This window comes from Neofelis nebulosa, chromosome 6 (genome assembly GCF_028018385.1).
Source record: "Neofelis nebulosa isolate mNeoNeb1 chromosome 6, mNeoNeb1.pri, whole genome shotgun sequence".
Classification (NCBI taxonomy): domain Eukaryota; kingdom Metazoa; phylum Chordata; class Mammalia; order Carnivora; family Felidae; genus Neofelis; species Neofelis nebulosa.
The window spans coordinates 112,814,110-112,841,675 of NC_080787.1; the positions used below are offsets into that span (position 1 = coordinate 112,814,110).

Sequence of the window (27,566 nt, forward strand, 5' to 3'; positions counted from 1 at the left end):
TTCATATCTCATCTTAGAATTCTCTAGTCTAAAACTGAATTTTCATTGCTCTCCCCATAAGCTCTTGAGCTACACTGACCTTATGGTTGAATTTGGCTTACCAGTTGTCCTCTGGCCTCGCTTGCCAAATCTTACACATCCTTTAAACTACTTCTTGTTTTACCCCCAAAACACCTATTTCACATCTTGCTTTAAACACTAATTTTCTTTGGAAGGGTATTTGGCATTTATGTTATCCTAGTAGGCTACACATTTGTCTATTTAGTTCCTATCACACTATATACCACACAATTATCTAATTACTTGAATGTATTCTCTAAAAATTCATGAATTCCTCTAAGGTAAATACTTGAACTTTTATTAAATTTATATAATTTATATTATATTTATATTTCAAGTCTTGACGACACAGAACTTATGTATGGCACACAGATACCAAAAAATATTGCTGTGCTAAATAAAGTTCTATGTATCTAGAATTTATCAAAAACCATAATTCTTCCTTTAAAAAAAAAAATTCTGTTAAGAATTATTCAGTATCATACTGATAATTTAGTAAGAAATTTACAAAGAAATAGGCATAAGTGGATCCATATATACAAGCTGAATGAAAAGCAGTTATTAATCTCCTATAATAATACTTTATCTTTTTTTAAATTATAACCACAAAAGCACTAAAATAATGTGATATTAGATTGTAAACATTGTACCTTGTTTTAGATCAGTATTTTTTGTAACTTCTGACAGGTAGCAGTTTGGTAAAGGATATGATGAAAACATTGGCCAAGGATACGGATCATCACCCTAAACAAGAAGACAGATAACTTTAGGAAGTAATATTAAATACTGAAGCTTAAGGCTTTTTGAAACTGGCTTTTGTTTCATATATACTAGAGTTGTAGCCTAACTAATCAAAAAGTGTTTGCTAATTACAACTCTATTCTCTAAAGGATATTAACTAAAATTAAATGTAGTAGAAATGACATTTACACAAGCACTAAAGACAAACATATGGTAACTTGTTCTAGCAACCAGGACCGATAATGATGGCTTTAGTATATTTTTTTTTCCATGAAAGGAAAATTACAGTCTTCAAAAGAAACCTGTATTTCCTATACTGAAATCAGAAACAAACACAAAAAACAAAACTCTATCTTGTGTTGTCAATCATTTCTCTTTTTCCCAGATTGACAAAAAAAAACATACTTAAACAAACAAAACCTTCAAGAGAAAGCCAAAGTCTATGAATACTGATGGATGGAGAGGTACTCAATATTGCTAATTAAGTACCAAACACATATTCATCTAATAAAAATTAGGTATCATGAAAAAGACATTGAATATAATGTCATAGACACGGGAAAATGACAACTTTTAATAAAACAACACAAACTAGCTCTAACGACCACCCCTTGTCATGAATATTGGTTTCATTTCAAAGCGTTTATTTGTATCCTAAAGTTTTTCTAGTAATCAAAATTCCTCTTTATCCCACTCACCTTCTGTAGTACCCTTGGTGGCAGAATTCGTTCCATAGGCCCACCAATCAAATTTATTCTAACAAGAACATGATTTCTCTCTACAGATAAGCCATCAATTATAAAATCCCTGAAAAAAAAATACCAATTTTGTTTTCTGTTTTTTTTTTGTTTTTTTTTTACCGATTTCATTTTCTTAATCAAATATGATTTAATTCTAATATCAAATCAGTGGAATGTAAAAAGAAAATTTTCTATAGAAAAGTCTGGAAAATGGATTATTAACAATTAGTGCTTAAAAAGAGCTTAAATTCACTTTATCTTATAGCTTTGTCATAAAGCAAAGAATTGGTGGAGATATAACTGATACAATGAAATAAATGTTATTAATAAAATATTTTCTTGTCAAATGTTACTGCATTTAAAGAAATGGAATTAAGGTCTACATTATTTCCATGATTCTATCACATTTTAATTAGGGTTCCCTTACTAGAACCCAGTGCCTTAAACTCAAAATCTAAATGTTGCTTTTGAGCAGATTCCACACTTCCTGCAGCTGTTAATATCATCCTTTTCTACCAAATCTAGAGAATCCAGTAATGTGCCTGGTCTTCTATAATTTTCCAAAACCCAGCTAGAATGGAAGCACATTTTTTTTTTTTAAATCACAGACATGAGGGGCACCTGGGCGGCTCAGTCAGCTAAGTGGTCGTCTCTGGGTCTTGGTTCAGGTCATGATCTCATATTTTGTGAGTTTGAGCCCCACATTGGGCACTGCTGTCAGTGTGGAGCCTCCTTGGGATTCCCACTCTCACCCTCTCTCTCCATCCCTCCTGCATTCTCTCTCACACTCTCTCTCTCTCAAAATAAATTTAAATAAATAAATAAATAAACAGAAAACAATACCAGCTATTGAATATGTATTCAATAAATGTCATCCAAATTGAGGTAATGAAAAATATAATAGAAAAAGATCATCAAAATATTACCATAACCTCATTTTGCAATAACCAGAATTTATGACTATGAACTAACATAATTCAGAGAATGGAGTAAAGAGTAACTCTACAAAGGACATGAAATCAAACATTTTGTTTATTGGGTCATCTTACACATGCACACTGAATTTAAAGGTGATACAACTTCATCGAACCATTAATAAAGTTAGTCTTAAAAAAAACAAAAACAAAAAACCTAAACTAAACAACTTAGAAAGCAGTACTATTTAAGACTTCCCCACGAACATCTATCACTATCTTTCTGATGGTGATGTTTCTGTTTTAATTGCTTTTTACTCTTATTTAAATCTATTGAATTCAGACAGTGGAAAAACATTAAACTATATACACAAAATTACATCTTAACAGAGCATCTGTAAAGAAAACTATTGTTAATATGTCTTAACAGGGCTTTAGCAGGGGGTGTTGTTTGTTTTTACCTGTGGCTTTCAGAGTTCTCTAAGATATTTTCTTCTTGAGCATTCAGTAACACTTCAGATACTTGATACTGAGCCTCCAATAGGAGAAGAGTGTCTAGATCACAGCATACCACACCTAATAACCTATATAAAAAGGAACAATAAAAGCAGATTTTATAAAATAGATCTTATAAGTTTAGAAACTACTTTCTTGGTAGGTATCTCAAAGTAACATCTACACATGGGAATACAAATTTTATAAGAAAGATCACAGAGTTACTTCAAAAACATTTGTAATCATTTTGATTAGTAATCGACTACAAAAGTTTTTCTCATTGGAATATTATTTAAAGACCATAGACAATTTCTATTCTAGTTTTTTAAAATTATCTAAATCTAGGAATAGTAAGTTTTCAACTACTAATTAAAAAAGTAGATAGGGAACATTAGTAAATCCATAAAAACTACAAATTGTCACCACTTTTTATTCAGCAACTAATTACATAAGGAATGACATAATCATTTTGCTACCAGGAAATGTTCATTAGGGTGAAGTGTCAATGGCTAATTTTATAATTCTCAGATAAAGCTGAGAACACCATATCATACTGATCTATCTCTAAATACAAATGATTTCCACTTGTCTCTCAACACTGCTAAAGTGGAAATCATGTGGCTCCTACTGTGACACAAGAGGACATACACTGCACAATCTATGAAATATTCTTGCTGAGAAAACTGAATGAACCTGAAACTAACCAACAATTATTACACTGTCAGTTTACAAGAAATATAAAAATCAGAGAAATGTTAAAAGATGACCACAAGAAGGAAACAGCAACCAAATCCAGAATTTAGAGAATCCCACACATTATTATATATTATTTCTTCAGAAAAAAAGGATATAAAAAAGGGTAAGGTAACTTAAAAATTAAAAGCAAAATATCAAGCAAATGTGAAGACTTTGTTCTGATTGTGATTCAGACAAAAACTATAAAGTGCATTTGTAGTCTCATGGGAAAATATGGGTTAGGTACTAGATGAGATCAGGGAAATGGTGCTGATTTTGTTAGATGTTAACAGTGACAAAGTAGTAATGCTTTTTTTATATATATATAAACAGACTTTATATGTTAGAGATGCATAATGAATTGTTCATAGGTAAAATGGCATATCTGGAATTTGCTTTAAAGTACTTTAAGAAAAGGGGCACCTGGGTGGCTCAGTCCAGTCAGTTAAGCATCTGCCTTTGGCTCAGGTCATGATCTCATGGTTTGTGGGTTCCAGCCCTGCGTAGAGCTCTGTGTTGACAGTTCAGAGTCTGGAGCCTACTTCAGATTCTGTGTCCCCTCTCTTTCTGCCCCTCTCCAGTTTGTTCTGTGTCCCCCTGTAAGGGTTAAATTGTAGTGTAGGGCTAACGCTTAGCTTGAAAGATAACAACTTTGTTCTGACACTGAAGGTCAAAAGATAACAGCCTTGCTTTTACTCTTGTAAATCATAGTTCATACTCTTGTGAATCAGGCTTTACCAATGAAGGAAACAAAAGCTCAAAAAAAGAGCATCAGAGACAAGGCCAAGGAGATCCACTGGTTGCAACTGAGCGGCAGAAAGTCTAAAATAATCACCTCATTTGATAACTGTTTCTAACTCACCTGGGAACTGTTTCTCTGTTCTGTTCCCAGATAATGATAAAACGATGTGATCGGCTTTAAAAACTCTGTACCCCGGCTGTTCGGGGCCACACTCTTATCAAGAGTGTTGGTCCCGATCGGTAGGCCTTGCCTCTCATTGTAATAAACTTTGTTGCGACTGTCACTGGTGCCCGTAGCATTACGTTTCAGGAGTCGTGTGGATGCAACACCCCTCTGTCTCTTAAAAACATATACACATTAAAAAAAAAAAAATTAAGTACTGAAGAAAGGGGCGCCTGGTTGGCTCAGTCGGTTAAGTGACCAACTTCCGCTCAGGTCTGATCTCACAGTTCGTGGGTTCCAGCCTCACATCAGGCTCTGTGCTGACAGCTCAAAGCCTGGAGCCTGCTTTGGATTCTGTGTCTCCCTCTCTCTCTCTGCCCTTCCCATGCTTGTGTTCTGTCTCAAAAATAAACAGATATTTAAAAAAAAATACGATACTGAAGAAAAAAATATGTATGGGAATGGGAGAGAAATAAAACCAGATTGGAAAATAACTGATAATTGGTAAAGATGAGTAATGGGTACACGGAACTCTCATTATACTATTGCTCATTCTGCTTTCTATAGTTTTAAAAATTCTATGATAAACAAGTATATAAAAAGGATAATGTGAAGGCAATACCAGGTGGCTATGGTAATTGAGTGGTTAGGGACAATTTCTCTGAAAGGTGGCATTTGAGGTCATTCAAGAAGAAACCTAATTACACATTTCTTGATTTATCTTGGAGATATTTTCAAACATAAGCATAAAACCATACTCCTAAGAACATTTACTTCAGAGTTGTGGTCATAAGTGCAAATAAAAAATTTTAAGTGTTCATTAAAAACATGAAGTTTAAATGTTTGGAATAGATTTTATGGTGATATACTATGCAGGTATTAGAACAGAGCTGCTATATAGGTTTAGGTAAAGAACTGTCCCCAAGGTATGTTAAGTGAAAAAGGAGAGGCACAAAGCATTGTATACACTGGTATCATTTGAATAACAACAGAAAAGCATTTGAATGCCATTTAGAGAAATGGTCCATGTTTAGTTTATAAAAGTAAAAACATTTTTTGCTTGATAAAATGCAATGAAACCAAAACAAAAGCCTTTTCAGAGTTCTACTTGAAGATTATAGTGTTAACTGGCATTTCCCCTGTCTCATCCTAGAAATAACTTCAAGGATTAAGGGGCGGGGGGGGGGGGGGGGGGGGAAGAACTTAACATCAAAATTTTAGCCACAAAATAATTTGAAGGACAGTCAAGGGCAGCCAAAATTGAACAAATACTGCTAAGGGAGAGAAAGAAACTGAGAAAAAAAAGTCATGGCTGACCATGACATGAAAAACACAGCAAAGTAATCCCCCTCCCACACACAAACAAAAGAATTCCTGAGTAAAAACAAATTTCTCATAATTAAGGGCATATAACATAGAGGAAAACCTTATCCTCTGTTTGCAACAGTGGAAAAGGAATACACAAGACAGCAACAAACAGCAGGAGTATCCCTGGTCCTACTATGTTTCTTAGAAGGAGGAAGGTAGAACAAGGAGTCAGACAAATCAATGATTAATTATTGGTTATAGAGATAATTATTAATAACAAAACTAACTACCTGCATATTAAGATGGGTGGGGACAACACAAAAAAGGGACAAACACACACACCCAAAACTTAGGCCTAGCTAACTAGAAACATGACCCTGCTTTCTCATCAACATGAGCCTCCTACAAACAGCTGATAATGAAATAATTCACATCTCTCCAAAAAGAAATACCATAAGATATACACAAAGATGCTCCAAGAAAGAAGAGGAAAATAATAGGTTGAACAGACGACACATACAAACACACACACACACACACACACACACACACACACACACACACACACAGAGGCATTTAAGCCTCTAGGCATTAAAGACTTGAAAACTATGACCAAATGATTTTCCATGAATTAAGTTGTATAAATGTATCAGAATACATTGTACAACTTATATAATGTCAGTTATATCTCAATTTTAAAGTGTTATAGGTCAATTACCTCTTAATATAAAAAAAGTTTAATAAAAGCAATGGTCTCCAATAAACTCTGTGCACAAAGTAGAGCTGTACAAGCACAGGAAAGAAACAGCAAAACAAACAAAAAACAAAAAGAACAAAACAAAACAAAAAACCCCACAGAATTTAAAATACAAACTAGCAAAGCTGAGAAAAGAAAAAGAATAAAACTGTTATAAAAATTAAAGCACAATTGGAAACAGAAGAAACACACACAGGAAGACTTAAGAGTGTGGAAAATATAATAGAAATAAAGAGTTTAAATGATCAATTTCTTGATAAGAAAACAGAACCTGGCAGAACACATCTTTAAAGATATTAGTCAAGAGATTCTTTCTGAGACAAAAGAAGCCATGAATCTAAGAATATAAGTATAAAACATGTCCCAGGGTAAACTGAACCAGAGAAGTCAACAGGGTGACAGAGCCTAGTAAAGCTATTAGGTTTATAGAGAAAGAACCATTGGGGTATCCAGGAAAAAAGATCAAGTCACTGTAAGAAGGAGTGTGGGTGTGAGGCCGGGTGTTGTGTAGAGAGTCAAACTGGTCTCAGACTTTCCACAGCAACATTCAATACCAGCAGAACAATGGAATAACACTAGGAAGAGGTCTAACACCAGAACACATTACAAAGCTGTAGAAATTTTAAAAGTGCAGTAATGACATGTGAATTACAGACTCAGTTATGTAGAGGAATTTATAATTACATCAAGAGAAGAGAGAACTTCCTGATGGACTGAATATGTGGAGCAGAAGAAAGACAGATATCAACGATATCTCTATATATTTTGTTAAAAAATTGGAAGGATCAACTAAGTTATAAGGCTTTAAGTTATGAAGGTGGAGGGCGACACAGAGACCTTTACGCTTTCTCTCGGCTACTAATCAGTGAACAGGAAATGAAACTGACCCTCAATGTCCTCTGGTTTATGTTTGAAAGAAGGGGTCCATAGGATCTGGATGTACAACGAGATGATCCATGGTGAACTAGAGCAACTCTGAAAGCAAATACATGCCAGACAGAATTCTCCTCAGTACAGAATGAGTAAATAGAAACTTTAACAAGTGATGTATCTTTTTTAAGGTCTTACAAGTACTAGCAATAATGTAAAGCTTAGCAAATTTGGCCCAGCAATAAATTAAAACAATAGCATAAGTTCATTCCAGGAAGAAAAGGACAGTTTAATATTAAAACATCTCCTGATGTAATTCATAACATCAATATGTAATAGAAAAGAACCATATAACCAGATGCTTAAAAGCTATTTAAGATTCAACATCCACTCTCTATTCCCTGCCCTCCAAAAAATTCTAAGTAAATTAAAGAAAGGTTACTTCTTTAATTTGATTTAAAAAACAGATTTATCTCAGTGCAAGAGCTAAAAGCATAAACAGGAAATGCATTCCCATTAAGGTCATGAGGAAGGCAAAATTGCCTAATATTATTTAACATTGTTCTAGGAGTTTAAGCCAAATGTAAAAAAAAAAATGATAAAACCATCTGAAAGAAGACAATAAAACTGTTTATTTGGAAACCACTCCTCCGTGACATAAAATTCAATTTACTTAATTTTAAGAAACACTGGTTGAATACCTAAGTGCCAACTTGTTATTTGAAGTGCCCAGGATACATCACTGAACACAAGTGCACAAAACTCCCAGTCCTTATGGAAAGCAAAATGTTACATGAGGGGAAGACAATACACAAAATAAAAAGTTAAACAAAACACAGCACGGATATAACTAAAGCAGATAAGTGAACAAAGAGATTTAATAAGCAGGTGATAGGGATGGATAACTATACGTGATTTTAAACAAGGTGGTTAGGAAAGACCTCACCAAGAAGGTGAAACACTTCAGTAAAGACCTGTAAGAAATGAGGAAGCAAGCCATGGAGCTATCTGGAGGAAGAGGGTTCCAGGCAAAACGTACAGCTTGAGCAAACCACCTAAGGTGAGCGCATGTCTGGCATGGTTCAAGAATGAGGTGGTCAATATAGCTGAAGTGGAATAAACAAGAGAGAAGTATAAGGAGATGAGGTCAAATTAATAAATACTAGGCATCCAGATCATATAGGACTCTGCAAGACCATTGTTAAGAGCTCCAAATTTTTCTTTTGAGAACAGTGTAGTAAGGTTTCATCCTGATAAGAGAAAGAAACCCTGTGAGTAAAGAATTGACATGATCTGATTTGTGTTTTAATGGGATCACTCTGGTTGTATACAAAATAGGCTGAAATTAGGCAGTGACACAGATATACCAGTTTTAAAAAACTACAGCAATAATTTAGATAAGATAGTGGCTTAAAACAGGGTTTTGTCAGTAAAGAATCTATTGATCAGAAGAATAGCTCTGGGATGAACAGACTCTTGGAGTGGTCCCCAAGATCCCCACCTTCCTGGTACTCATGCCCTGGAGTGATCCCCTTGAATGTAGGCAGGACCAATGACTGGCCTCTAATCAGAGAGTGTTAAAGGTGAGAGAACAGATGTGATTATATGATTATATTACATAAGACTCTATCCCTTTCTTGTTGGAGTCTCTCTCCTCAGCTGGCTTTGAAGAAGCAAGCAGCCATGCTGGGGAAAACCACGTACCACCATGTAGCCTCCAGGAGTTGAAGACAGCCTTTGAAGGACAACCTGCAGAAGCCTCTAGGCAGCAAGAAAACAAGGCCCTCATTCCTAAGACCATGAGGAACTAAATTCCACCGACAATCCGTGTGAGTTTGGAAACAGAACCTTCCCTAATTGAGCTCACATGAGACACAGACCCAGCTGACACCTTGATTATGAGACTGTGGACAGAGGACCCAGCTAGGTATCCTAGTACCTCGACAGAAACTGGGATAATGAATGTGTGTTGTTTCAAGCCACAGAGTTTGTGGTAATACATTATAGACAAATAGGAAAAAACTCCAAGATTTATATCTAACCAACTAAAAGTATGATGTACCATTTGGTTGATATATCAAAAACTAGAAACAAGAGGACTCTCTCTTTCTGCCCCTCCTTTTAGTCTCACAGATTCTCTCTCTCTGCCTCTTGCTCACTCCACTCTTTCCCTCTCAAAAAACAAAAAAACAAAAAACCCCCAAAACCAAAAAAAACAACAAAAAAATAAAAACAAGAGGAAAAAAATTATGTGTGTATGTGTGTAAATATAGGAGATATATGAATACGAGAATTATGTAGGGTGACCAGTAACAAAACTAAAAATAATTTACATATAACTTACCAGTAATAACCAATTAAAACATTACCATGGAAAAGAAAATTGTGTTAACAATAGCCAAAAAAAAAAAAAAAAAAAAAAGTAGAACATAAAAGATACCAATAAGAAATGCACAGGACCCATATATGCAGAGAGCTAAAGAACGTGAACAATTTTAGCCACAGTACCTATCTAGATTACAAATTAAATATTATACAGATGTGTATTCAATTCAGTTATGAAGTTAGTTTAAATGTAAATTATGCAATAATTTAATAAAAATTTAAGCTTTTTGTAAGAGTTCAACAAAACGCTTCCACTAATAACCTAAAATTTTTTTAACAGAATTATGAAATGAATGAATAATTTGTAAATACATTAAATCTCATAGACTCTTTATCAGATGCTTACCATCTTCTAAATTTGGGAGAGGTATAACATATTTAGTCTCACAACTCTGTGAGGAAGTTTATCACTGACTCCATTCCACTTATGAGGAAACAAAAGCACAGAGAGGTTAAAAGTCTTGCCTAAGGGGGCGCCTGGGTGGCGCAGTCGGTTAAGCGTCCGACTTCAGCCAGGTCACGATCTTGCGGTCTGTGGGTTCGAGCCCCGCGTCGGGCTCTGGGCTGATGGCTCAGAGCCTGTTTCTGATTCTGTGTCTCCCTCTCTCTCTGACCCTCCCCCGTTCATGCTCTGTCTCTCTCTGTCCCAAAAATAAATAAAAAAAAAAAAAAAAAAAAAAAGTCTTGCCTAAGATCACTCTGGCAATGTGTTCCAGAGTCCATGTTCTTTACCACAGACTGATACTGTCACATACTATAGTACATACTGGGGAACATAACATTAGGCTACAGACATTAAATTCATAAAAGATATAGAAGACCTTTTGGAAAGAATACATTTTAATGAGAGTAATTAAAGAACACTTAAACTAAATAGAGATATATACCATGTTGACAGACTGGAAAACTCAATATTATAAAGATGTCAATTAACTAATTATTGATCTATAGATTCACTCCAATGATAATTAAAATCACAATGAGCTGCTTTGTGTGACAGACTGACTATAAAAAGAAAGAAAATATAACTAAAAGTAGCCAAGATATTTTTTGAAAAAGAATAAAGTGGAAAGAATTGCTCTATCAGTTATTATAATTTATTAGAAAGCTATACTAATTAAAACACTGTGATACTTGTACAAGATGAACAAAAATCCAATTGAACAGAATCACAAATTCAGAAACAGACCTTTACATATCCAGATACCTGTTTTGCAAAACAATGAAAAATTATGCATGCATGTATACAAATAAATATGTGGCTGACATTTCACGTGTAATAGAGTTGTTTATAATAGCCCAAAGTGGAAAACTGGAAATAACCCAAATGTCCACCAATAGCATAATATATAAACAAAACACAATATATTCATACAATGGATTATGCAGCAATGAAAATAAATTAACTGAAATACATGCAACATTAATCTTAGAAACAATGCTACACAGAAAAGGTCAGACATGATAGAATATACAGTTTATGCTACCATTAATATAAAGCTCCAAAAGCAGCAAAATTAAAATATATTGTTTAGGAATACTTGCCTATGTAGAAAAAAATATAAAGTAAACCAACAAAGTAAATTTAGCCATAAAAGTCAGAATAGTGGTTACCATTAGGGGGAATGGAGGGACTCAGGATCAAACAAAATGAATAGTGCTAATAACTTCTCTTTTTTTACTCAATGGGAATTATGTGGATATTTATTTTACAATAATTTGTTAAGTTATAGGTTTATATTTTATGCAATATTTATATTTTAATATTTTGTAAAAAATTTAAGTGTTATGCTATGTGGGTAATGAGAAAAGTCATTACATCCATAAGAAGTATAAACATGTATGGAACAAATAAACAAATCCAGAACACTAATAAGAAATGCAAACTAATAATTATGCACAAAGATTCTTGTAAGACTCAATAACAACTAATACCATTTACTACTCAATTATGTAATCATCTAATAAACAGATCTTAATGGCTTATTATACCAGCATATGTATATGAACTAGCAGTCAGACTAAACGTGGGAAGAAAAGCCTAAGACTTTTTTTTTTAGCCTACTCTTCATATTAAGGGTAGGTTTACAAAGTGAATAGAAGTGTACAAATTATTTTATATCCACTAACCTACAAAAATGACCATAAAAACATGTCTCAAGATGTAAATATGAGTAGGTTTATAAACAACAAACTGTCAAGTTTAATTTTTTGTTGGCCCCAACCCCGATTTCCTGAGTTATAAAAAAATAATGTTTATTTCACATATAAAACAAGCTGGTTATATCCAGAAGTATTCTGAAGAAAGTCAACAATTAGCCAAGGTAAATTCAAATTCATAGGTAAACTGGATAAAAATTTAGTGGTATATTTTCAGGTTTTTTATGAACAGAGAAAAAATATTTAAATAATTTAAAGTAGGTTTATGTAAAAATATCAACAGTAAGTTATACAGGCAAATTTCAGAACAGTGTGTGTATTTACATACACATCCATCTCTCTCAGCATACAGTTAGAAGTAGATTGACTCTACCTACTCCAGACCCAAGCCTTCTTAGGTTAGGCATTTTTAGGTTATTTTTATTGAAATAACTTTCCGTACATCATAAGACAGACAGTAGTCAAAGACCTTAGCTATTCTTTTAACCCTGATTTCATGCAATGCTAAACAATTTTACCCATGCTATTATAGTCTTATGGCTCCCATGAGCCCAAACAGTCTAGCACCCTAGGGGATATGGGGCTGCTATTTGAAGGTGGTGACGATACAAAAGAGTTTGTCCACAGCAAAGCTTTTGGAGGCATGACAAATGACTAAAGTGGGAGGGATCCAGGCACCTTTAACTCTGAAAGCATTTGGATGCCTGTGGTGATATTGAGCCAACTCTACTGCCTCATTTGAGCCAGGTTTTGATGACATCCAATAACCTGACATCCCATAATCCAGGTTTCTCAGCTACTGAAGGCTAAATCCCTATCTCTGTTAGACATTTAATGCTACACACATAAGCATCATCTCTAGACAAATAATCCGGAGAAATCATATTGTCACAAGAGAAGATCTAACAAGTGAATTAAATTTTCTGTGAAGAAATAGACATCTCTAAAATACATTACTCAAATAAAATGGCCACAATTCATACACTGTATTTGGGGGAAAAAAAACAAAAAAAAAAAATATTGATGGAGAGTCTCAGGGTTTTCCCAGTCTTTTCATAACAGTGGAAAGCCAACCATGTTTTTATTGTTGATATCAAAACTCTCTGAAACACTAAACACTGGCTGTGAGCCTGTGCAACAACCTTCCCATATACATCAGAAATTGGAAGCACTGCTCAATCTTCCCAATGTTCTTGTGTTTCCCTAAGCCTTAGTGTTTGTTTATATGTAACAAAAGACATCAAGATAAAATCTCTTTACAAGAGCCAATTAACAAACCCTATACAAATGATTTGATGCTGATTTGGCCAATGTTAACACCAGAAGCAGTCTGCTTTCACTGACATGGACAATAGTAATGCAACTGTATAATTTCATCAAAACTTAGTCCAAGATCCCTTTGATTGTCCTACCATCCCTCAGGTTATCATGAAAAACTACTCTACTGATACAATGTTAAACGGACCTGCCTCAGAGGGAAGAAGTAGCTGGTACTCTAGATATTTTAGTGGAAAATAAGTGTGGCAGAGAATGATAGATCCATATAAATTGAGAGGTTTGCCATCTCAAGGAGGTTTCAGTACCAGTGGCCTAGAATGTCAAGATATCACATGTGTATTACTAAATCTTATACTATTTACTACCAAGAAAGTAACATTATGCACAATTTTAGCCTTTTTGAAATCTGGAAGCAATACCTCTGGATGTGCTGCTCTGAACTACTTATCAAGTAACCCTTAACTACCAACTTTGTGTGACCTAAAGGCTAGAATAAGATCTAAAACCCAGGATACTCCAAATCAAGAAAATGTACCACGTGAGCCTTTAGTGCAGCAGATTCAATGTTGGTCAAAGTCTTAATGGCTGATGAGATACTACACCAAGTTTCTGGCAAGGGGAAATATAAGATTTACACAAGGGCTCCTATAATTTTGGAGTCAATCCATGTTTTATTTGTTAAATAAATATTCTTACTTGATGAACATAATCCTTAGCCTCTGCCATCATGGCCACTGGGTTCATAGGCCATTTGAGTAAGCACTAGGGTAGCCAAGGAAAGAGACTGACCTATCAACAAAAGGATTATTTTTCCTCCTTTACAGAAGGAGAGATCCCCTTCAAGGTCATTAACATGAGGCAAAAATATTATCTCAGTCTGGGTATAATCTCAGAAGACCATCTATACACCTCTTCTACCAATCTTCTTAAACCAATCCTTCAATTTTTTTTTTTTTAATTTTCTCTGAGTCCCTGACCATCCAGCACAACCATTAGGTATGTCCCATAAGTTTATAAATCAGTATCTAAAGCCATATCTCCTTCTATATTAAAGAAAAAGTAACTCCCCAAGTTATATTATGTTTTGTAACTCCCCATTATATTATGAAAGTTTCCATCCCTTAGAAGTCTTGAAAAACTTCCAAACCATCATTTCTTACTAAGAAAGCACCTCCATCAGAAAGAAGAAGTAAACCAAGAAATAAGAAATTTGATCCTAGGTAAAAGAGGATCCAACTCAGAAAAGAGACAAAAGCAATTCTCAGAATGATGAAGGGAAATCCCAGAAGACTGACACATAGGGTCAAAAGATCCTCCAGGACAAAATTAAACAGAGATGTGATACAAGGAAAAAAGCTAATATATTACCTGTATCTATACCTGTAAAGTATGTATACTTTAGCTTATTATACGTTTTCACAACTATGAATAGGAAATGGCTCCTGCCCTCAAGAACATGAAAGCCTTGAGAGACTATAAAAACATAATTGGAAAGAATGATATTAAGGCATCTTGGCATTTACGTTTTAAAGCAGTACAACGTATGGGTCAGGTATTACATTCTCTGGAACAAGACTATCTGGGTTCAAATACCAGCTTCACTAATTACTAGCTGTGTCACCTTAAGCAAATGGCTTCACTTTTCTATAGCTCAGTGGAGTCATTTGTAGGAGACAAGGGTACCTACTTCACAGGGTTGTTATGAAATTAAGTGTTTAAATGTGAAACCAATATCAGTACCGAGCACATAATGAGCCCTACTTAAGTGCTATGCTATGCAGTGGCAGCAGTATCTTTTTAATGATAGTCTAGGGATACATTAGTAGATATATAAAAAATGAAGGAAATGAAATCATGCAATTATTAACTTCAGGAGAAATAAAATACTAGGAAAAGTGAAATACAGTCATAGTATACTACTTGGCTCGCAAAGAAATATTGATATAGATGTAAAAATATCATCTTTTAATAGCGACTTAATCAAGTTTGTGATAAAACTACACAGCAGGGAGAGGGAAAGCATCTAAATCCTAAGCTTCTAAAATCTCTAATGACAAGATAAAATCTAAAATTTAAAAATCAAAACATAGTATAAATATGTTACTTAAAAATCTGGAGGTGATGGGCACCTGGGTGGCTCAGTTGGCTAAGTGTCCAACTCTTGACTCACGGTTCATGGGATCGAGTTCCACATTGGGCTCGCGCTGACACCACAAAGCCTGCTTGGGATTCTCTCTCAAAATAAGTAAACAAACATTTTTTTAAAAAAATATCTGGAGGTGAATACCAAAAATACCAATTCAAGGAATTGAAGGTGGCAGCCTCTGAAGACAGGGACTTGGGTGTAGAGAAGAATGGGCAGAGGATTACTCTTCATTCTTAAATGATTTCCCATCCTATTTGGCTTTTTAAACAATATATCTTTATTACTTTAATAAAAATAAATTAAAAATATTTGGTAGATGTCACATAGACCATGAACAAATATCTTCTTTAGCTGCTTTGCCAAAAAAGATAAATACAGATTCTGTGCTGGAAGGGTAAAGTAAACTTTAAGCCACACAAAATCTGGACCTTTACTCAGCCCTTTCCTTTTGTTCAAATAGATAAAACAAAAACAAATACAAATACATTTGTGTTCTAAGCTCTAAATTATTTTTTTTCAGATCTTCTTACCTTATCAAATTTTATCTCTAATGTAATGAAAGTCCCTATGATTTAATTTTTTCACACAGAAAAATGTTGTGGGTAAAGAAGTTATGAAAAAAAGACTTAAATGCCAATTTGACAACACAAATGAGTTTAGCTTGCTTACATAAAAACCTGAAACAAAATTCCTCTTGGGCAAAGGATTCAGGCTTAACAATAGAAAGCTTGCATTATGAACCTCAAAACTAGAATCTTCTGAAGGGAGGGAGAAAAAAAATCAAAGTATACAAAGTATACTCAGAATTTCAGAGCAAGGATTATCAACCAGGTCACCAGACTCCTAAGATTTGCAAGATTTTGTGCTAAACATTAAGAATCAAATTGGAGTGCGTGGGTGGCTTGGTCAGTTAAGTGTCCAACTCTTGATTTCAGCTCAGGTCATGATCTCATGGTTTGTGAGTTTGAGCCCCACACTGGGCTCTGTGCTGCCAGTATAGATATTGGGATATTCTCTCTCTCCCTCTCTTCCTCCCTCCCTCCCTCTCTACCTCTTCCCTGCTAGCACGTGTGTACTATTTCTCATTTTCTCGCTCAAAATAAACTTAAAAAAGCTAAAAAAAAAATTTGAATTGGTCACTGCATTCAATAGATAACAATGTATTGTTATATGCATATTGATAATATTAATTTTATATTGGTCCTATAAGTTTTATAATAGTTATATATTTTATACACATTATAAAATATAAGCATACTAAGGGCTTTTTATGCATTGGTAAAAAAAATGTTAACATGTTTGATTCTATTAAGCCAAATAATTTACAGACATCCAATTTATCACTACAACACTATACACAGATGCATCAAGTATAGATGCTGTCCAAGAGACATCAATATATCTGTGAATCTTCACTAATAAATATAACTAGCATAACCTAGTTATAATCAAAAGACTCGTCTCTGGCCAGATTGTTCCTGTTATCAGTGTGGTCAGGAATGATGTGCATCAGCTCACACTAACCTGCTGTAAGCCTTCTGTTAGGTTCCTTGTCAATCCTGACCTGAGGATAGCCCACCATACCCTATGTGAGCCAGGATGCTAAGAGCTCTGAAGCTGAATCTTAGGCCCAACTATCAACAAGGAAGATACATTGTTTCACCTCAGATGCAAAGAAGCCTCCCAATCTAGTGTAGAAATGGGCATTTTATATCCCTGCAAAACTGTATTTTGAAATATCACACACAATATACATTTCTCTTTCTCTTCACCCCTACCTCCTTCCCCTACCCATATGTGATTTGAAAACTGCAAGTTCATGATGTAAAGGTCTATAATTCCTTACCTATAAATAAATCTTAGGGCCAAGAATCTAGAATTTTTATGGATTTAGCAACAAAATACATTATACACAGAATCTGGAATAACACTTCATAATCAAGCATATTAATACTTTTTCAGCAAAAGACTGATACTCAAATTAGGCAGGCTAAATAAAGACTAGAGAGTCTCACATAATTTCAGATAAGATTAGGTGCAGACGGAAAATAAGTTACAAAAAAATTTTAGTTTTTAAAATTTAAACTTTTTTTTCTGATTTTTAGAATTTAAAGAGATTGTGGCACTTGAAGCAAGGTGATACCAAAAGTAACATTATAATATTTATAAGTTTAGAAGAATGTGTCTCTAATGCATGGGATATAAAAATTTATTTTAAAAATCCAGCCATCTCTCAATTTCAGGCCATTTCTGGAAGTGAAAAATTGGTGTTTCTTTAATGTGAATGTTTATTTGAACTATTTGAAGGAATAAAGCAATATCTGAAATTTGGGACTAATCACTTGTTTTGGAATTTATCTTGAATACGGCAGATCCCCCAGGTGTCTGCTAATAACCGAAATCATATCTGACCACACGAATAATTCTCTGTACTTAATTACCACACACTTTGTAAGTTACTTTCAAATATTATCATAAATGTGAGCAGGTGAGCACTTGTCCAGCATATCTAGATAGTTCTGTGAAGTTTAGCCTTCGCTACCATCTTTGCTTGAAGAAATTCGAAACATGTTCTTTGTTTACCTCATGCCTGAAGTCATAAGCCTTTTCTCTCTACCCTGCCACTTTTTCCCTATTATTTCTTCCTTGAATACACTTAATCAACACATTTCATTTCTACCAACATTCTGAATACTTGCATGTATGCATCATGATAAATTCCATAAGTCAGTCATTAACTCTGTAATCAAATGCATTGGTCAAGATAAGCACAAACAGTACAAAAATCCAACACAAAAGATCTTCTGATCAGCACATAAAAACTAGCTAGCAGAAATGCAATGCCTAATTCCCTGCCTGTTGATCAAAACCAAGAAAGGGACATGGATTATACACACAACCATACCTCCAAATCCGGAGATTAAAGTTTCTGATGTGTATACAACCTTATCTGGGGAGGAGAAAGGGGGAGTTAGAGTCAGTCTGCCAATAAAACTAGGTAAGCTGAGGCTGTAGAGATCCTACTCACTCGCTCTGAGTACCAAATTCATATCTGTTTCAGAAAATGCTCTGGGATCCCCTGAAGCTAGAGGTTGGTTTGGACTTCTGTAAAGTTCAGAATATAGTTTTTGGATTTACTGAGTTTGCTGACCTTGCAGATATGTAGAGCCAAATGTTCAATAACATTGGATATACCATGAAGGGAAAGCTTCGAGATTGATACATAAATACAGGGTTATAGTCAGTACAGAACGGATTGTTGAAGCCACTGAACAGAAAAAGAGGTAAAAGTACTGAAGACATACTAGAAGAGAATCCAACTGAAAAGGTAACTAGAGGAAGAGGAAAAAGAATCATCAAATACAAAGGACAAAAAGGAATCCAGAAATAAAAAGAGAACAAAGTTACAGAATTCCCAAGAAAGACCATTCATAGCAGTGCAGCACTCAGTAGGAATTCAATAAATATTTTCTGAATGAACAAGTAAATGATAGGAAAAAGTGTCGCTAGTGGGTGGAATATAAAATGGCACAGAGAGATAAAGTAAAAGGAGTCATGAAAAGAGGGAAGATAGAAATAGAGGATCCGAATATGTGCCTACTCTTTAACATAGCAAGTCTATTTTTAAGGATTTGTTGTAATGATAATTATGGGTATAGAGATACTTATAAAAACGTATAATTTTTAAAAAATAACCTACATGTCTAAACAGAGAAAATTGGAACTCATTGATGTATTAGATTATTCAATCTTTTAAAATTGTGCATATATGAACATTGAAAGGTATGAAATAATTTAAAATTAAGTAAAAAAAGGCTTTATTGTATTAAAACAATAAAACTATTTACAAAAGACATATCCAGCTAAAAAATGAAAAATATTGGCATGAGAGGTTAGTGGTAATTATCTCTAAGAGGAAGACTAACAAGTATGGTTTTGTTTTCATTATTTTCTAGTTATTCTATATAAATGGGAATTCTTTGATTAAATAAGAATTTGAATCCATTACGGAGGTCTTTATAATAGATTATCAGTTTTCTTCAAATAAACCTAAAACTAAATACTGTATGTGTGCAAGTACATGTGTATACAAAATCCAAAATGTGGATCGTTTTGTAGTCATATTACATTCTAATTTATGATATTAAGTAAAGATTGCAAGAGATAATTCTAAAATTACTTATTAGTAATGTCAATCAGATTTAAAGCTAGTTAGCATCTGGGTCACGGGGAATAAATAATTTTGTGATTTGTTGTGATAGACTATTAACACTTGTCTATGTCTGTTAAAATAACCACACTGGTTCTAAACTTAAAACTATTTTTTTTGTCTTCATGTCATCTTATAGGTCAGATTTTTTTGTCATAGAAGATGATCATGCATAAAACTGTTGTACTGCGTATACAATTTACTGTCGGTGGATAAATGTAAAATAACAAACAGCAAGTGATAAATTTTAAAGTCTGTTCTATAAATACAGATATCTCAGTTTGGTTATTTTTTTCTTTTGCTTTTTTTAAAGAAAACTAACAATAGGCCACATTAGAGTTTCAAATAAAGGAGGAATAAGTTTTAGGAGAACTATATTAACATCTCTTTAACCATATTAAATTTTAATGTGTATACTTAATGAAGAATTACTATATAAGATTTAGTTGTTAAAAATGTGCAATTCTATCGTCTAATTAAAACTTAATTTGGGGTTTCATATAAAGAAAACTATTGACACTGAATGATATAATTCTTTCTCCATGAGATACAGTTTTTATAATAAAATAAAATATTTTAGGCATGAGCATAACATTCCTGTAAGTCAAGATGGTTAAGAATGGCTGACACCTGTCAGAATGGCTGAATTGTTGGGGGGAATGTAAACTGGTCCAGCTACTTGGGAAAACAGTATGGAGGTTCCTAGAGAATTTTAAAATGGAACTACCATATAATCTAACAATTCCATTTCTGGGTATTTATCTGAAAACAAAAACACTAATTTTATATTTATGCACCCCCATATTCACTGCAGGATTATGTACAATAGCCAAGATATGCAAACAACCTAAAGGTCTACCAATGGACAAATGGCTGAAGAAAATGTAGTATATACGCAATAGAATATTACTCAGTTACAAGAAAATGAAATCTTACCATCTGCAACAACATGGATGAAATTTGAGGGAATTACACTAAGTGAAATAAGTCAGACAGAGAAAAGAAATACTGTATGTTCTCACTTACATGTGATATCCCAAAACAACCAAACTCAAATACAGAGAACCAACTGGTAATTGCCAGAGGTGGGGAGCGGGGAGTGGGGGGAAATATATAAAGAGAGTCAAAAACAAACTTTCAGTTATAAAATAAGTCATGGAGATGTAATGTATAGCATGGTGATTACAGTTAATACAGAACTGCATACTTAAAAGTTGCTAAGAGTAAATCTTGAAAGTTCTAATCACAAGAAAAATAATTCCATAACTATGTATGGTGATAAGTTTTAACTAGACTTATGTGGTGACCATTTCACAACACATACAAATAATGAAGCATATTATAACCTGAAACTAATATATGTCAATTATAACCTCAACTAAGCCTCAACTCTGGAAAAATAAATTATAGATGATAAGAACTCCAAGGTGCCTTAATTGTACATAAAAAACAATGTTCAAGAAAATAATTTGCACCCAAAATTTTCAATAAATGTACAGCTTTCTTAAATAACCCCCCCCCAACAGATTTAGCAAATAAATGTCATGAAATAACCAAAAAGTACCTACCTATGTGGTGGACATGAAAGTCAAAGAAAACATTCCCTCAGGAAGTTTAAGTTTTAGTCAGGGGGAGAAATAAATTTGTGGGAATTACCATAAAGGCAAATAACGTGCAGAAAAAAGACAAGATGAAAGTGTGCTATAGGAAGCCATAGAGGAAATGATTCATAAAGCAAGCTCTGCCTTGAAGGAGGAGTCAAAATTTTATAAGACAACAAAAGTGAAAGCAATATTCAAGACGCAGAAAAATAGGTATACAGCCAATACACTGGGCTTGAGGGAGACAAGAAGTCTAACCTACTCAGCATTATGAGGAAAGTTGGAAAATAATGTACATAGGAAAGGTATAGATACATTATGGAGCTCCCTGAAAGCCACATAAAGGAGTCTGGAACTGCCAGATATTTAAAATGGGAAGGTGGGGAGCTTTATAAGGATGTGTTTCTTTTCTGCATTAATTACCTCACATTTTGCTTAATTATCTCAATATCTGATTCCTCATTAGGTGGTAAAGTTAAAGAGAATGAGCACCACATCTTATTTACTCATTACATCCCCTACATCTAGCATAGAGCATAATAAGCACTCAATAAATATTGACTGAGTAAATGAAGTGGAGAAGAGTAAACTAATTACAAATATTAATCTGCAGTCATATTAAAGAAGTACTGCATATCTCATGTCACTACACCAAGAAACCTAGGTTAGTTTCCTCTCCCTACTGGGTAGAGAAGAAAATAAGGTCACTGACTCAGAAAGGCAGGTTAGAAAATGGCAGGAGAAGAACATCCTCCTAACAGGTGGAGACAGGGGAGGTGGGAGGCCAATGAGAGCATTACTGTCCTCCTAGTTCATTGGCAAGAGTCAATCAATACTGTCTAAAAGTGAAATATAATGTTCAAACCACTTGAAAAGTTTTACATCATCTCTTCTCCTTAACCTCAGAGGAATCTCTGGGGAAATAACAACCCCTGGAGTGAAAAATCAGTTATTTGAAATTCAGCAATTTCTTCTGTCTCGCTAGTTTTTCTTTTCTATAAAATTCAGTTAGAATTTAAAATGGAAACTATATTATAATTCTATTTTTATAAAAGATATCTCCATATATCTATTCTTCTGTCTGTACATGCACAGAAAGATGTCTAGAATAATTTTTCCTCAATGCTACTTTCAGATAGCTGCAGGAGGATTAAAAGTAATGTATGAATGAACAGAGTAATGTATGGAATTGCTGAATCGCTATATTGTACACCTGAAACTAATATAATACTATATGTTACCTCCACTGGAATTAAAATTTTTAAAAATAATGTTGCTTTCAGAGTTAGGAAGAATTTCACTTTATTATAATTTAGTCTCCTGAATCAGTTAATTTCTCTATAATAAAGATAAATCATTGTTTGAAAAAGCAAAGGAAAACAGTGAAGATGACTTTCAAGAGTGAGCAACTGAATAGATGGGTAGGCCACTTAATGAGATGGAAACAGGAGATTTATTTTGTTTTGTTTGTTTTTGTGGGAGGAGATCCAAGAGTTCAGTCTTAGAAATGTTAAGTTACTAACATCTGAGAAATGTATGAATTGAGATGTTAAAAGAGTTGTATATTTGAGTCTGATAGCTCCAAATAATGGTTTAGACTAGGCCTATAAATTGTGGGGCACCTACCGACATAGGTAGGTGGATACTGTATATAAGTAGATGAACTCGGGGCAGAACAAAGAAGAAAAAAGTGCACCCACAACAAAGTCCTGAGTATTGCAAATTTCAGTGATGCTTACAGAATGCAGAAGAGAAAAAACAGCAGCCATAGGAGTGTCACAGAAGCAAAGAGAACTTACACACAGAAAGAAATGGTCCACTATATCAAACGCTGATAGTTATAATTCAAAAGAGAAAAATCCATTACATTCATCAGCATAGAAGCTACAAGCAACTTGAGAAAGATGTGCAATTCTGACAGAGTTACAGAGTCAATGTCAAATCTAAGTGGGCTGAGGAGTAAAGAGAGGTAATCAAGTGGGGACAGTTTACACAGATGTCTTGCTATATGGTGAGAGAAAGAGAAACAGGACAGTGACTTCAAAGATGTGAGGTCAAGGGAAATTTCTTTTTGAGTGTGTTCCATTATAAGATGAAGCATGTGAAGGCATGTCTGCACCCAGATACCAAAATTAGAAAAGGATAGGCTAGAAGTGGAAACAAAGAGAGGAGGAGGGCTAATCAAAGGAGCAGCCTTCTCATATATTAGTCATTTAAAACATAAGATTTGTAGAATCTTGGCAAATAAAAATTCAGAAATTTACATAGAATGTGATGCTACTGAAAAGTGAAAATCCATGTGCCACTAAGCCATATATTAGCCTCATCTAAGTGCTGTGGCACACCTACAGAAAGTGTATGAAACTTACCCTTATTCAGAGGGGAAAGATGAATGGAACAAGCAACGCTAAAGGTAGAAGGCAAATATGTTAATGAGATGATCTATTAAAGGGAATAGTACAATAAAGTTGTACAACTGGAAACAAAATCACTGTAGAAAGTAAAGAAAATGATACAGGTAAGAATCCAAAAAACACACAGAAACATGAGATTTATATAGTACAAAGCTATTATCTAAATTATCACTATTGAACTACACTGACCAACGCTAAACTGAAATTAGTAGAAGAAATTATGTAACTTCAAAAGTAGGACTTAAAAATATAACCAAATAGGGGCACCTAGGTAGCTCAGTCGGTTCAGGTCATGATCATGGCTTGTGAGTTGAGTCTCGCATAGGGCTCTGTGCTGAACGCTCAGAGCCTGGAGTCTGCTTCGGATTCTGTGCCCCTCTCTCACTCTGTCCCTCCCCCACTCATGTTCTCTCTCTCTCTCTCTCTTTCTCTCTCAAGAATAAACATTAAAAAAATGTCAAAAAATACAACCAAATATAAGGAGGATGAACTCTGAAATACAATGAAACAAATATATTGTCGAAGAACTGTTAACAAGCACAAAAAATAAAATACAACATTTTCCTCAGAAAAGTGATTTGGTCATTTTCTTTGTCTTAATGCTGATGTTGTAAACAGCAAATTACTTGGCAGCATGTAGAAGACTACTGGGCTACTGAAAACATGAAGACAAAATTAAACACAATAAAACACAAAACTCCTAGAAAACAAGCACAGGTAAGGACACACTTGAAGTACTACTCTACTACATTCACTACTAACATTTTTGTAGTGCTTGCTACATGCCAAGCACTGTAGTAAGTCCTTTTAATTTTTCTTATGTAATTATCGTAATAACTCTGTGAGGAAAAGAATATAATTTTCCTTCATTTTACTGATGGGTAACTGAGATCCCACCTCACACAACTAGCAAAGAGCAGACAGTCTGACTCCAGAGGCCATGTTGCTAACCTAACCACCACACTACAAAACTCTAGTACACGATCAACAATGCGATGACAAAGTTTCTCATGTAGAACAAAAAGAACAAAATGACTCCATTTGGTTATTGTACTCCATTTGAAGAAAACACACATTATTCAAATTAACATTTTATTCCCAGGAGCATGTTACTGCTTGGATTGCTTTTAACAGGACTTAAAAATCATTTTGTTTTTAAACAAGAACTCTAGAGAAAAATACTATTTTTTATACGTTAAAAAAAAAAAAAAAAAAAAACAGAAAAGAAAACATTCACTCACTGTATCAGTAACAAGAGGCCAGAATCTATATTCTATAATTACAAAACTCAGAAATACACCTGCAATGCAAAAGAAGGTTCTACTGAATAGATTTTTCTTAGTATTCTTCATCACTGCTTGCTATATGTTATATCTAATACTATACATGAAGGTTAAAATTTAATGTGAAAATACATCTTGAGATGAAGGACACACCATTCAAAGAACTATAATAGTTACAGTTTTTTCTACCTTCTTTAAACTAAAAAGTCCAAAAATGAAGCACAGCTATTAATGGTAAAAAAAAAAAAAAAAAAAAAAAAAAAAAAAACAATTTGAGTATGTATTATATTATATACATGTATATATATACACACACACACCATCAGAAATTCTAATTTTAGAATATTCTAATTGCTTTATTTCTTAGGTAGATCATTCTCCCTGTCTCCCTCCCTGTTGTCTAAAAAAGTGACTTTGCTAGTAGAAAGGGGGAAAAAAAATAACAAACCTCTGAAAATAGAAAATGCCTTAAATAAAGCTGTTTTTAAAAGTGGTAATTTATAGATAGGAAAACAAATTAAAGGTCTATATATGACCAAAACGTTTACCAGAAAGATTTAAACCTCAGGAAACTGAAGTTAAGGAGTAATGGTTAACATCAAGGAGCAAAATTTGAGCCTCAAGATAAATCATGTATTTTCAAGCTTCTTTTCAAGTCTCTATTATGGAAGGAATCCCATCAAATACAATCCCAGGGAAGCCCCAGTTGACCCCTGAGTAAACTGAAAAGTCTGCAAAATCCCTCTTTTTAAAGAGGTGTTTGTAATGTAAATTGAACAAAAGACATGGTAATAACACAGAACCTAAACATAGCCAAAAGCCATAATATAAAAACCTAATAGCTGTATTTATTTTATCTATGATGTTACAAATTACTTTTAGACATCCTTAAAATTAGCTTATTTTAAATATTTTTTGGAAGTATATAGAATATATGCTTGACTGTTCTGCAAGATAGAAAATATATCTCAAGGGGCGCCAGGGTGGCTCAGTCAGTTAAGTGTCCCACCCTTGGTTTTGGCTCAGATCTGTTTGTGATCAAGCCCAGCATCAGGCTCTGTGCTGACAGAGTAGAGCCTGCTTGGGATTCTTTCTCTCTTTCTCTCTCTGCCCCTCTCTCCCTCTCTCATGCTTGCACTATTTCACCAAATAAAAAAAAATTTTTTAAAAAGAAGAAAAGAAAATGTATCTCAGGTAAAATTTAGCACCTTACCTTAGACCAAAGATGTGTGACTGTTCATAGTTGAATAAAGAACGAATCTTCGCTTCTGAATTCAAAAGTATAAGTCTATCTATAACATCCTGAAAAAGAAAGACTTGGAGTGAGAATATGCTGGACAAGTCATTTAAAAAAAAAAAAAATCAACAAATATTTATTTAGATCTTTGGTTCTCAAACTTGGCTTTACATTTTTTCACCTAGGTAGAAAAAAAAAAAGTTATTAAATGCCCAAGTCTCTCCCCTAGAGATTCTGAATTAATTGGTCTGGGTGTGTCTGGACATTAAGATTTGTCAAAGCTCTTGAAATGAGTCATCTAATGTTTACCCAAAGGGGAGAATCGCTAGTTTATACCCCATTCTGCTAATCTGTGAGCAACTTATGCAGCCAGCTAAATACTGATTACACTGCTGAAAATGTAAACTACTCTGAAAACCAAATATGAAATCTGTAAGATTTCATGTGAAGCATGAACAGTGGGCTGCTAGTTTTATCTAGTAGCTATCTGAGATTTTGTTGATAGTCTCTCCACGTGTAAATTAGTGGTTTCCAACCCTCGTTGAACATTGGAAGCACTTGGAGAACTGTAAAAAAAAAAATTATATATAAATATACATATATAAATAATGCCCAGGCTCTACCCCAGCAAGTCACTATCCTTGGGAGTTAAGATTCTGGCATTCATATCCTTTTAAAAGATTCCCAAGTTGTTACGATGTGTAGACAGGCTTAAAATCATGATGCAAGTGCTGAGAGAATCAGATGAGCCAGGTGCCACCCGCCATCTCAAGCACTGACAATGTAAGCCTACAATATGCACAGTTTCGAGCACTCCCTAAAAGTCTTTCTTTTTATAATGCTCTGCTTTGTGTAGATCTTTGGGTTTAGGCCTAAGAAATGTATTCATAGGGGCACCTGGGTGATTCAGTCAGTTAAGTGTCTGACTTTGGCTCAGGTCATGATCTCCCAGTTCGTGGGTTTCAGCCCCGTGTCAGGCTTTGCGCTAGCAGCTCAGAGCCTGGAGCCTGCTTCGGATTCTGTGTCTCCTTCTCTTTCTGCCCTTCCCATGCTCATGCTTTGTGTCTCTCTCACAAAAATAAATTTAAAAAAAAAACATTAAAAAAAATGTATTCATAAATAAGTACTTGTCTCTCTCATTGTTCATTTTCCTGACCAAGAAACTTGCCACCCTCCAGTATGTTCAAACTGAAGACATTTCCACGACCAGTAAGATAAAAGGAAGGTTTTGCTAGGGAGTAAAGTGATGTAATATTGACTGAGGTCTATGTGGATGATAGTGCAAATGTCATAACATCAAATAAGAGGCATGGAAATGACTTTGCAAG

The 27,566-nt window shown here is 34.2% G+C and overlaps 1 protein-coding gene across 4 annotated transcripts in view; it reads right to left on the minus strand.

The window, feature by feature from the left end:
- TBC1D32 (TBC1 domain family member 32) overlaps nucleotides 1–27,566 on the minus strand; it is a 202,075-nt gene that overhangs the window by 71,398 nt on the left and 103,111 nt on the right. For all 4 annotated transcript variants that reach the window (XM_058735121.1, XM_058735122.1, XM_058735118.1 and 1 more), the window contains 4 exons: nucleotides 26,215–26,303; nucleotides 2,917–3,039; nucleotides 1,500–1,608; nucleotides 711–804 (listed from right to left, as the gene is read on the minus strand). In XM_058735121.1, the coding sequence (XP_058591104.1) occupies nucleotides 711–804; nucleotides 1,500–1,608; nucleotides 2,917–3,039; nucleotides 26,215–26,303 (415 nt within the window). The remainder of the gene's footprint in view (nucleotides 1–710; nucleotides 805–1,499; nucleotides 1,609–2,916; nucleotides 3,040–26,214; nucleotides 26,304–27,566) is intronic.